The sequence below is a fragment of the Hibiscus syriacus genome, unplaced genomic scaffold (genome assembly GCF_006381635.1).
Source record: "Hibiscus syriacus cultivar Baekdansim isolate YM2019G1 unplaced genomic scaffold, ASM638163v2 tig00110785_pilon, whole genome shotgun sequence".
NCBI classification, from domain to species: Eukaryota; Viridiplantae; Streptophyta; class Magnoliopsida; order Malvales; family Malvaceae; genus Hibiscus; species Hibiscus syriacus.
In genome coordinates, this window is record NW_024062862.1 from 486745 (window position 1) to 498322 (window position 11578).

At 35.7% G+C, this 11578-nt stretch overlaps 2 protein-coding genes across 2 annotated transcripts; both read right to left on the minus strand.

The window, feature by feature from the left end:
• Positions 1 to 4589: 4589 nt before the first annotated feature.
• On the minus strand, positions 4590 to 6259 carry LOC120140517 (cytochrome P450 71AU50-like). Its single transcript, XM_039155490.1, has 2 exons — positions 5339 to 6259; positions 4590 to 5210 (listed from the first exon to the last, which is right to left on the minus strand). The coding sequence occupies exons 1-2, from the start codon at positions 6257 to 6259 to the stop codon at positions 4590 to 4592; spliced, it is 1542 nt and encodes a 513-aa protein (XP_039011421.1).
• Positions 6260 to 10810: 4551 nt separating this feature from the next.
• On the minus strand, positions 10811 to 11578 carry LOC120140469. Its single transcript, XM_039155452.1, has 2 exons — positions 11495 to 11578; positions 10811 to 11392 (listed from the first exon to the last, which is right to left on the minus strand). The coding sequence occupies exons 1-2, from the start codon at positions 11549 to 11551 to the stop codon at positions 10811 to 10813; spliced, it is 639 nt and encodes a 212-aa protein (XP_039011383.1). The 5' UTR covers positions 11552 to 11578.

The following is an 11578-nucleotide window of genomic DNA, read 5'->3' on the forward strand; positions in this document are numbered from 1 at the left end:
CCCTTTCCAGTTTGTCTGCTCTATCTTTCTGAGAATCGGCATCTAGTTTCCATTGATTACGTTTAGCTTCAAGTTCCTTAACTCTCTATTTCAGCTCATTATTCACAGCTTCAAACTCTGTCTTGACTATCTCAAGTTCAGAAGGGATAGGCCTGAGATGTTCCTCCATGGTCCGGGTGTCTTCACAGTCTGGCATCGGAATGCTATCATTCTTTCTCAATCTTCGCCACTCCATATAATCCGGAGTAAGCATATCTCTGGCAGCCACGATATCTATCTGGGATACTTTCTTCCATGACTCGGCTGCCTCTTTGATCCTCTTCTTATAACTGTCACCGTGATACACAAACTCTGATGTAGATAATTCGTATATTGCTGGGATAAACTGACGTGCCCCATACTGTCTAACTGCCAACAACGGAGCATACCCAACTGCACCCCAAAGTCCAAGTAAGGCCATAGTGTCAGAATCCCCAAATCGAAAAAGAACATCACTGAGGAACAACCAAGGGGCTCTCCAAGTTATATCCCGGTCCTGAAGATGAGTGAAGACCTTCATCTATTCTTCCTTCGAAGCGCCTTCATGCCATTTCATAGTGATGAACTCTCCCGATGGTGAATAGGTAGTGCTGAATCGGCGGTAGGCAACCCCGTTAGTCTTCCAGAAGTGGCTGTGAATCCAGACTTGAAGGAGCTGAACACATCCAATGAACCTTCCTCCACCAGTTCTTCTGCAATGATTAAGAGACCGAAAGGTCTCGGCTAAGATGGTCGGCGCTGGGTTGACTCGCCTTGGAAGTTATTCAAATAGTTCTACTACGGCTGCATCGATGCACCCCAAGGTCTTCGGAAAGATAATCAAACCGTACAGACCCAGTGCAAAAAGATCTATAGTCTTCCATTCATCAGGGTGGTTCTTCATTAGTTGCTTTATATGGATCCACTCGATTCCTTCCCCGCTACCTTTGTGTCGGAGTCGATCAGTCACCCACTTTTCATCAACCTCTACAATCTTGGCCAGTCTGTTCTTAAAAGGTTGACCCTTGATATGTTTGATATATGTCTTCTCTAGTCTGATGCTTTCGCAGTGCAGTAGTGTGGTATACTCTTCGATAGTGGGCACCATGTCCTCCCGGTTAAAGGTGAAGCAACTATATCCCGGGTTCCATAATTAAATCAGTGCTCAGAACAGGGGCTCATCAGTCTTGACATGAAGTAAGAGGGCAATATCACCATACCGTTGGCTGAACTTATGCTTTCTGTCATTCTTCCAACTGTCCCAAATGTTTCGCAACTCTTGGTGATTATTCTGTTTCAGGCTGACAGCGGCGTAACTAACCAGTTCTGACACATAGTTCCCCTGAAGACTGTCTCCCTTCTCTTTATGAGCCTTCTCGGACCATAGTCGTGCCTCAGCGTTTTCAATCTCTTGTATTACAACACCTTTGTCCATTAATTCGAATTATTTTGTGTATAACAAACGCTTTTTAGGGATCAATAGCCTCTTGTAATGATACAAATGCTAGAAAACAAACACAAAGGAAAAAACATTAGTAAAAAATAAAAACAAACGAAAAAAATGACGGAAGAAAAAAAAACACAAAAAGACATGGTTAAGGTAAAAAAACAATCTTAGGTTTTGGAACGTGGTTTTGGGGTAGGCTCTATTTCTCCATGGTCTCCCGGTTTAGGTTTTAAAAAACGGTACCCGAGTTCTCCTTGCCGGTGCCCCCTTGGGCTTGCCAGACCCTTAGTCCTAAACCCATCACAGGTTTGTGTGGACTAAGTTAAACTCGAGAGGAAACATTCCCTTATGCCCACACGGAGAATAAATTCACACGAAGGCATAAGGTATATGTATCTCGAAGGCTACTTGCTAGGCCCATACGGTGAATAAATTCACACGAAGGCGTCGCTTTCACCCCCACTTAAAAGGAATTGGAGCTCGGGTATAGAGCCTTAGATGAAAAAAAAACTTTGAAGGCTGAAATCATGAGAAAACGATTAGTCTAACTATTTACTCGAAAATATAATCAAAAGTAAGTAAAAAGGATCGGAATATTACCTTAAAATTTAAACTTACCCTTTTCGTTAAAAAGACAACTGGAAATTACCTTAGCCTGACTCACTTACCTGTGTCCCCAGCGGAGTCGCCAAGCTGTCGTAACCGTCTTTCGGTTGGTTCCCGGAATTGGGCTTCGACTTGAAAAATGTGATTGGAGTCGCCACCGATTATTTATTTAAAAAAATAAATAGGTTAATCGGATACCTTATATCTTACCTGATCTGCGTCTTACCAAAGATATGTCGGATTCGGGAGTCGGTTACGGTCAAGGAAGGATTAGCACCCTTGAACCGCCCTTTCGGTACTACGTAATTTTCAGTTGTTTTTAATTAAGAAAATCGAAAGTTAAAATTTAAAGGTAACATATGATCCAAAATTACTTACCTCCGATCAATTTGAAAGAGTACCCTTAAAAAGTCGAGAAACGCGTTAAAGGAAAAAGGAAATAAGAGTAAATGAAATAAAGAAAATAGAAGGAAAAAAAATAAAAAAAATGATGAAAAACTAAAAGAGGAATAAAAACATATAATTATTAAGTACAAAATAATAATAATGATAATAAGTAGTAAAATAAAAAACGCAATCACACCAAAAAAAGTAAAAAAAAAGTCAAGGTTTGGTGAAGTATAACTGTCGGGAAGGAAAAAGACGATAAGGGGTGGAACTGTAGTTAATAAATGAGTGTGATGTATCCCTATAATATAGTAAGAATGAATAAACAAAAAACATTATGATATAATATATATATATATATATATATATATATATATAATAAATATAATAACAAAAAAAATAATTTAATAAAGTAAAATAATAATAATGTAATATAATATAAATACATGAAAACAAAAAAAATAAGAAGTATAAAATATAAAAATATAATTAAATGTATATATATGCATATGTTTAAAAAAAGTAAAAATAAAAATAAAATACAATAAAAAATATACATAAAATGATAATAATAGTAGCAAAAGAGAAAAATATATTTATATACGTTAATAGTAAAATAATAATAAATATAATAGTTATAAATATATATATATATATATATAATAACTTTAAAAAAATATTAAAATAATATTAGAATAAAAATAATTAATATATATATATATACTTAATAATACGATTTATCAAAAAGAAATAAATAAAAATATGAAAATAATACATAAGGGACCGTTCATCGACGACAAACCTTTCCTTCGTTTTAAATATCCTAGTATTTTTCCAAAGCGGCATCAGAGTTGTGTAGATCTAAAAGAAAAGGTTTCGAACGACAACACCTTTTCCTCGGCCAAAACTGTTTTTTTCAAGCACAAAGACGAATAACAACACATGCAAGTGAAGAAAAGAATGCGAAAGGTAAAAGCTTTCACCTTTTATTGCTTCTGAATTGTTTACAATAGCTTCAAAACAATCTATTTGCTCGTATTTTTTCTGGTAATTTCGTATGCCAATCGTGTGTTACAATAGTGAGCTACAATGGCTATTTATAGTGCTTGTGGATCCTATCTTTAGGAGTTTAAAACATAGCAAAATTCTATCCTATTTTAGGAGTTGAATCATAGCAGAATTCTATCCTATTTTTGAGAGTTTGAATCCTAGTAGGACGAAAAGGTGTGTTAACAGGTAGAAATAATAATGTTTCCAGTAATTTTTTATCGGAAATGTTAAAAAAATAATAATAAAACCGATAACATATTTCCTTAATCGTATATTAAGACTGTCGTACGGTAGAACTTCTCCGGACTATCCTTAGATAGAAGGGTAGAGTGATCCTCTTCCTTCTTTCCCCTATATCAGTTAAGCTCAATATGAATTTTACGCCCAAATCAATCGAATCCACCACATACTGTGCAACGGACTCTCAAGTTGTACAACAACAATGTACTTGTTCCCAATAGCGATTTTGATTGGCTTTATACAACAAAACGCTTGCCTACTGTAGGTTCCCTTTGTTAATTTCTTACAACCTGTTCTGTATTTGTTGATCTCTGCTCCTCAGCCCAAGCAAAGTCGATTTTCTCAAGGTTTCCTATCAACTTGAGTTCACCAATTCAATTATTACGGAAAATTGTTTTGTATGATATCGTAAAATACAAGTTGCAGGCTCTATGCATGGCTTCTTAAGAAAACTCAAGAAAAAAAGTGATTAACGCGTGTTTTTGTCACGTAATTGTTACTGAGAAAACCAATTACTATATGTTTATTAAGATAAATCATTAGTATTAAGAAAACAAAACCACTTCATCATAAATCACGATCCCAAAATCAAATTCATTTTAATTGCTATGGTTGTGAAATATAGAATTCTCTAATAAAGAATGAAAGGTTTAGAGAGAAACGTCTACTTGTTTTATTAGTTGAAGCTCTAATATCTCTAAAAGAGACGAGCTTATTTATTTATATCAGATAGAGTCGAGTTTTGTTTATTAAGCCTAATCAGCCTCTTAACCAATTCCACCCTGTAGGAAAGCTGAAGGAATACAACAGACCGTCACAAATACATAAACCAAATAACAGTTTAGTGGTATTGGTCCGAGTTAGAGAGTCGAGCAAAGTGCATGGCGACAAGTGGTTCCATTTTCTTCAAAACAATTCCAAATTTCTCTTGCACATCAGGCTTCATCCCCTCTGACAATTTCCATTCAAATGAATGGACCAACACAGCCAGGAGGAGCCGCGCCATTTTGTCACCCATTGCAAGTCCAGCACAAGTTCTCCTCCCCGACCCAAACGGAATGTACCTCATATTATTCCCTTGATAACTAATGTCGCCTTTCAAGAATCTCTCGGGCTGAAACCCAAGGGGATCTTCCCAAAACTTAGGGTCCCTTTGCATGGCCCATGCATTAATGAAAACTCTGGAACGTTTAGGGATGGTATATCCAGCAACAATTGTGGTCTCGCTGGGCATGTGAGGCAAAAGCAAGGGAGCCACCGGATGAAGCCGAAGCGTCTCCTTTACAACAGCATCCAAATAGAGCAGTCGAGGAAGATGACACTCTTCCACCATGTTTTGGTTTCCGGCAACCATATCTAATTCTTGGACGAGTTTTGTCATTTTATCTGGATGACGTAGTAGTTCGGTCATTGCCCACTCTACAGTAGTGGGTATTGTATCCGTACCACCAATCATCATATCCTGTCCACGGATATTAGTATAGTAAAATTTTAGTTTCATTACTAATAATTATAATAATCTGGACAAAGTAAAACATAATTTATAGAAAGAAGAAAAACAAAATCCAAAATTGTTTGGACATTAATTACCAAAAGCAAAGCTTTTATTTCGTAGTCGGATAAAGAGGTTTTATCATCTCCTGTCTGGTTCATCTCCAACATCAACTGGAGAAAGTCCTTGCTTCCATCATCTCTAATCTTCAATCGGTTCTTAATCACTGATTCAAATATCCCATAAAACCACAGTATGATATTCTTCGATTTTGATTCAATTCCTTGAAAATCAAATGGGGCAAGAACTGGTAAAATATCAGAAACATTTGGTGATCCCATTAATCTCGTAAGTTCATCTAATCGCGTCCTCATCTCAGTCAAATCACTGCTTGTTTCTGACGAACCACCCCATAGTGTGCTTATCATCACTTTTACAGTCGTTAGCGATAATTGCTCAATGATATTAACAGAAGAACCAATTTTCCGGTGAAGATCCTTCACCATTTGTCCAATCTCACGTCGACGAAGCGCGTAGCATGCATCGAGGCTGCTTTTGCTCATGATTTCACGAACAACAAGCTTACGCATCCGGATGTATTCGGGGCCATTTTGTCTCCATGCGATGTTGAGGCCACCGAATGTGCCGAATATGGTGGCTGCCGGTGTATCACGGTTGGCGAAGATAGCATCTTGGTCTTTGAGGACCGCTTTGGCAATAGAAGGTGAATCTATGATTATACAAGTCTTTGTCCCGAGCTGAAGTTTGAAGATGGGACCATAGGTTTCAGATAACTCCCTAAAGTAACGATGCAATTCAGGTTTGATGAAAGGAAGGTTTCCTAAGATAGGCAAGCCTGGTGGACCAGGTGGCAGCGGAGGGTTTATTTTGGTGCTAGCCCACCACCGTGCAAAACCGAAAATTGCTAGCGCCGCCGCCATTAGAGTAGCAACGGTTTTGGTGGTGGGGTGGGCATGGCAGGCAAGAAGTATAGCATTTTCGTATATGTTGAGCATCATCGCGTATCGGGCTTACGATGATCGAAAGTAGAAGCCAAGGACTTATGCAGCTCTTTACAAGGAGGAGGTATTTATATAGTAAAACGGAGTAGACAATGACATCCTGTTATTTTCTTACATCATGCATCTTTGATATTCGTTGATTTTTTGCCAAATTTATCAACATTCAAAGTTTGATTTGAGGAATCCAATTTAATTATTACAGAAAATTGTATTGCATGTAATCTTAATAACGCTTAAAATCCAGGCTCATGCATGCGAACTCCATTACCTGAAACTCGCATCCAGTTCCAATAAAAACGTCACACTCCAACCTTTCTTCACCAATAAAAACCTTCACCAATAAAACTTGTGTTATCTTAGAACATCAAAATTACAAGTAGCTTGGTCCAACGGCTTTGAGCACGTCATAGTGTAGACAGAAAACACTAGCGTCATTAGCATCTGACTCTTTAAGAAATACAAGTTTCAAACTCAAATTAAATTTGTTCTCCACCCGAAGAGATGGTAAAATCCGAATTGCCTTATAAATATTCAACTCATATTAAATTTTTTCCTCCATCTTTCTCTTTGATTACCATCTAAAGTTTTTCATGGGCACAGTATCATGTGATTTGAGCTGTTGAAAAGCAGGAGCCATGTGGTGAAAACTCATGGCGTTGAAGATCGAGTCCTTGACCTACAACGTGCACTTGATATTATGTCTCAAATAAGACATTGAAATGAAGAACCCTACAATTCCAGAACTACATCTCAACAGAATCTGAATCTTTTTAACAGTTTTAATTTATATATATAATTTTACTTTTATTATTTGTTTATTTTAAAAAAATATAAATGGTAACGTCAAATATGCATAATTATATATTTATATTAAATAATAAAATAAAAATTAAAAATTAAAATAAAGTAAATAATAAAAAATATGGTTTTAAAAAGTGCAAAAGACATAACTATCACATAATCACAATAAAATGTGTCGTTCCTTCAAATCTCAAAATGCATTAACGAGCGATGTTGTACTAAAGCTCCTTGCAATATATCTTTCAATGTTGATAAGCATGCAACTCTAAAAAAATTCATTATCCATTTTATTGCAAAGTGTTGTCTTGATGATATTCTTTGTAGAAAAAACTCTTTCATCACTTGTTGTAGAAACTGGGAGAGTCAATAGAAGTTTTACCGTTCGGAATATATATGGATAAATGTTTATTTTCCTAGTATCCACCAACCACTAACTTAGGTAATAGATTGCCAACAATTTTCTTAGACCTGAATTCCAAGATAACTCCACCTCATAATGACACAATTATGTTCGTAAATCATTTTTTTAACTTCCGTGAAATCCTCCGGATAAAATTTATTCACAAGATTGCAAAGGTCTTCAACCTTGAAAAACTTGTCACCATCTCTTGGCTCCAAAGCACAACCAAGAGTTAATAACTCTATCAACTTCTCATTAAATCTACTATTTAACTCTTGTAGTTGAACATCAATTGTAGCATAAAAAATTTCTACTTGATAATGATGTTCAACTGTAAAATGATCTTGTTGGCAACGAGTGTGACCTCCTCTTTCTCTATAAATAGAAATCATATCTAGGATATCTATGTTGCGACTTTTACAAAATAAGGTAACCTTCATAAAAAGATTATTCTATCCATCATCTCTAAATTTATGTAAAAGTATCTTTGAACTCTCAACAAGATGTAATGAATTCAAAATATCCTGAGATTTTCTTTGTAATGATTGAGAAAGTGAATAAGTTATTTCTAATATTTTCTTCATAAGATGTAAAATGAAGATAAAATTCAAAGGAAGTCAAAGTCTCTAAAGCTGTCGCCCCTTCTCCACGTTCAGAAGATGTACTTCATTCATCAATGAGCTTATATAGAACAACACAAGTGGCACTAAACATTTTTATCAAGCTTGAAATTGATCTCAAGTAAGAACCCCATCGAGTATCACTTGCCTTCTACAAATTACTTGTTTGATTCAAACCAGTTCCAGATTCAAGTTGTTCTTCTTCAATCAAATGATTTATCTTGTTAGAATAAACATTTTTTAGTTTTGATGCGCTTATATGATGCAAGAACAACATTAATAATAAAGGATAACTTGGAAAAAATTGATAAACATGTATGACCTCTTTTGTTGCAACTACTAGTGCCAACTGTAAACGATGGGCAAAACAATGCACATAGTAAGTAAAAGGACACTCATTGCTAAATAATGCTTGTAAACAATACCACTTTCCTCGCATGTTACTTGCACCATCATAACCTTGGCTTCGTATATTCTTTATGTCAAAGCAATAAAGAGAAAGAACGAAAAATATCTCATCTTTTAAAGTCACTGTTGAAGAATTAGGAAATGAATAATGTTAAAAAAACATTCCTTTACTAGATCGAAATTATCAACATACCATAAAATAATAGTCATTTGTTGTTTTCTTGACACATCCCCTGTTTCATCAATAATAACACAATTTTTTCCACCAATTTCTTCACGAATTGCTCTTTTAATTTTCTCTGCCAGAATATGTAAAATCTTCTTTTGTATCTCAGACGAAATGTAAGAAGCATTTTCTGGAGCATTTTCTAATACAACTTTTTAAACATCTTTATTATAAGAGGCTAATTATTTCACAAGTTCAAGAAAATTTCGTCAGTTAGATGAAAATTCACTATCGTCACGACCTCTTATTGGTAGTCATTGTAAAGCTAGCCAACGCAATGCATCTATAGAGGTTTCAAGTCTAAGTCAATTATTAGCAAATTGTAATGATGTTTGCTTATACAACACTTGTGGCAGGTGTCTAGACTACTTAAGAAAATCCTCCAATTCTTGCTCAACAATTTTATGAGGTGAATTAGGTTCTGAACCTATATGCATTGAGCTTTTGAATCACTTTTGTTGTCTCTGTATGTGTTGATGTTGTCGAGGAAGCTTCTTCGGTTGATAATGTTTTGTTGTTTTTTAAGCTTTAATCGCTTAACTGGATGCATCTTTTTCTTTTTGTGGTTGGTGGTGCCTTTTGTTCTTGAGTTGCTTTTAATTAGGTGGTGGTGATCTTTGATTGTTTGGATTTTGTTTCTGATCTGGTTTGATTGTATTGTTCTCTTATGTAGTACTCTTTTCCTCCACTTAGATTAGGGAGGTTTTTAACGAGGCTCATAAGTTGAACTTCGATTATTGATTTTATTAATAAATTGTCCTTTGCCGAGCAAAAAAAAATAACAACTTTTTCCATTTACTTTCTTCCAATTTCGAAACCCATTCACAGTGAAAGTCTTGTGTGATGGATGATTATCTGGTTTGTTAAAAAGAAAACAAATAAAACATAAAACAACATCATTTTCAGGAGAATAATCTAACCATGAACGAAAGTTTTTGTACCAGGAAGCTTGATATCGGCGAGGGTGAGAAACATGTCCAAATTTTTTGAATTCAGAGAGTACTGGTTGATATGGACCCTCACAATATAAGTTCTTCGAATAACATTTCTTTCTTGTTCAGAAAGATACTCATATTTGTTTGCACTTACTAGGATCTCGCTCCAAGTAATTAGAGTCGGTACTTGATTTCTGATTTCTAGCTATCTTTAAAGGTCTATTTTCCAAAGGTGAAACGTCAATCGGTGTACCAGTTGAAGTTTTAGTTGTTGTACTTGTATTTTTTGAACTTTCCCCACTTTTTCTCTTAAAAAGCTCAATAATTGCTGAATTTTTTCTCATGACAAGTTACATTTATATAAAATTAATTCACGAACATAAAAAATAAAAATTGTAATCACCATTCACCTTAACAATTATTAGATTAACTAAAGGAATACTAAAATTAAATATAAGATCAAATAATTTTAATTAAAAAATAATAAATATAATATTATTTAATTACGTACCTTTAAAAATTGAGTGTCGAACAATGGAGAATCTGATTAAAGCAATATCGGAGGAGCTTTAGTCAATGAGAGAGTGATTAACTCAAGTTTTTTCTATGAAATATTTTAATATTTTACTCTATTTATAAGTCTTTTGTCGGCTTCTACAATTATATTAATACTATGATAAAAAAATATAACATTGGAGTAGGGGTCGGGGTCCCTTGGGCCCAAGGGCCCTCCGTCTCTGCCTACAACCCTTCTTTTATTCAGTATAATTAAATATTAAAGCAGAGCAAAACTCCAACTCCCTGCAAAATTAGCTGGTCTTTATGTGTTTGAGGCTTTGAGCTGTTCAGTCACCATTTTATACTTGCATCCGAAATGAAGAGAGATGTAGTCATATTCTTTGGGTCCTGTCCTGTGAAAGGAAGCTCCATGCAATGTGACAATAACAGAGACACTTTTACAAATCCATCTTGTGATTTATCTTTCATAACAACAGTAGACTAGTTCAATCTGTTGAGGCAAATGAACCACTATATATATTAATCGCTATTTACAAATTACAAACTCTCCAAAATAAACTAATTTTAACCTATGCTAAAGACCTTTGGTAACGAAAATCTGGAGTTTGTCTCTTAGCAACCAAAGGACAATGTCAAAACCTAAGCTTTGATGACTTTCTCTTGAGGAAACCTGACCCTGAAAACATGCTCTTCCCCAGTGCATTTATCCACCTTTACAACCCATTGACTCCTCTTCCCCAAAGCATTTGGAGTACTAATTCTAGTGACAAGCAGTCCTCCTCCTATAGGCAGCAGTTGAGTTCTCGATCCACTCGACCGCCAAGAACCTTTAGCGATTGCATTGTATCCCACGACGACAGCACCATTTGGTTTCGTACCTGCCTGCGCTGCTTTAAGGATTCCTTCATGATCCTCCAGGTTGCAATCCATGAGCACGAAATCGGCTTCCTCATATTTGCTTACCAGTAGATCTTGAGTTTCACCGACAACAAACTCGATATGGCACGCATCATATCCAAGGATTTTCTTGGATATTTGAAGTTGTTCGATTCCAGGGAGAATGCAAACAACACGGCCGCCAGTGTGATTAGCGGCAGCCACTAAAGCTAAACTGGTATAGTCTGCAGCACCGGGGTATGCCGCTACCATTAGTTGTGCATTGTTGCCCGCCGCCAGGGCAGAAATGAATTCGGCTACGTTTGGCTCTTTTGCCTTGTGGCTCTGCAGATAGATTACATGAAAACCAAGTCAGATAAGATTCATAGAGAACGTGAAAACTCATATATATATATATATGTGTGTGTGTGTGTGAAGGAAAGTTACCATTTTGAGGGTTTTGATGTATGCTTTTGTGGCATTCTCAGCAGACCAGAAAGCCATTTGGTTTCTTGTTTTGTATATAAGCAA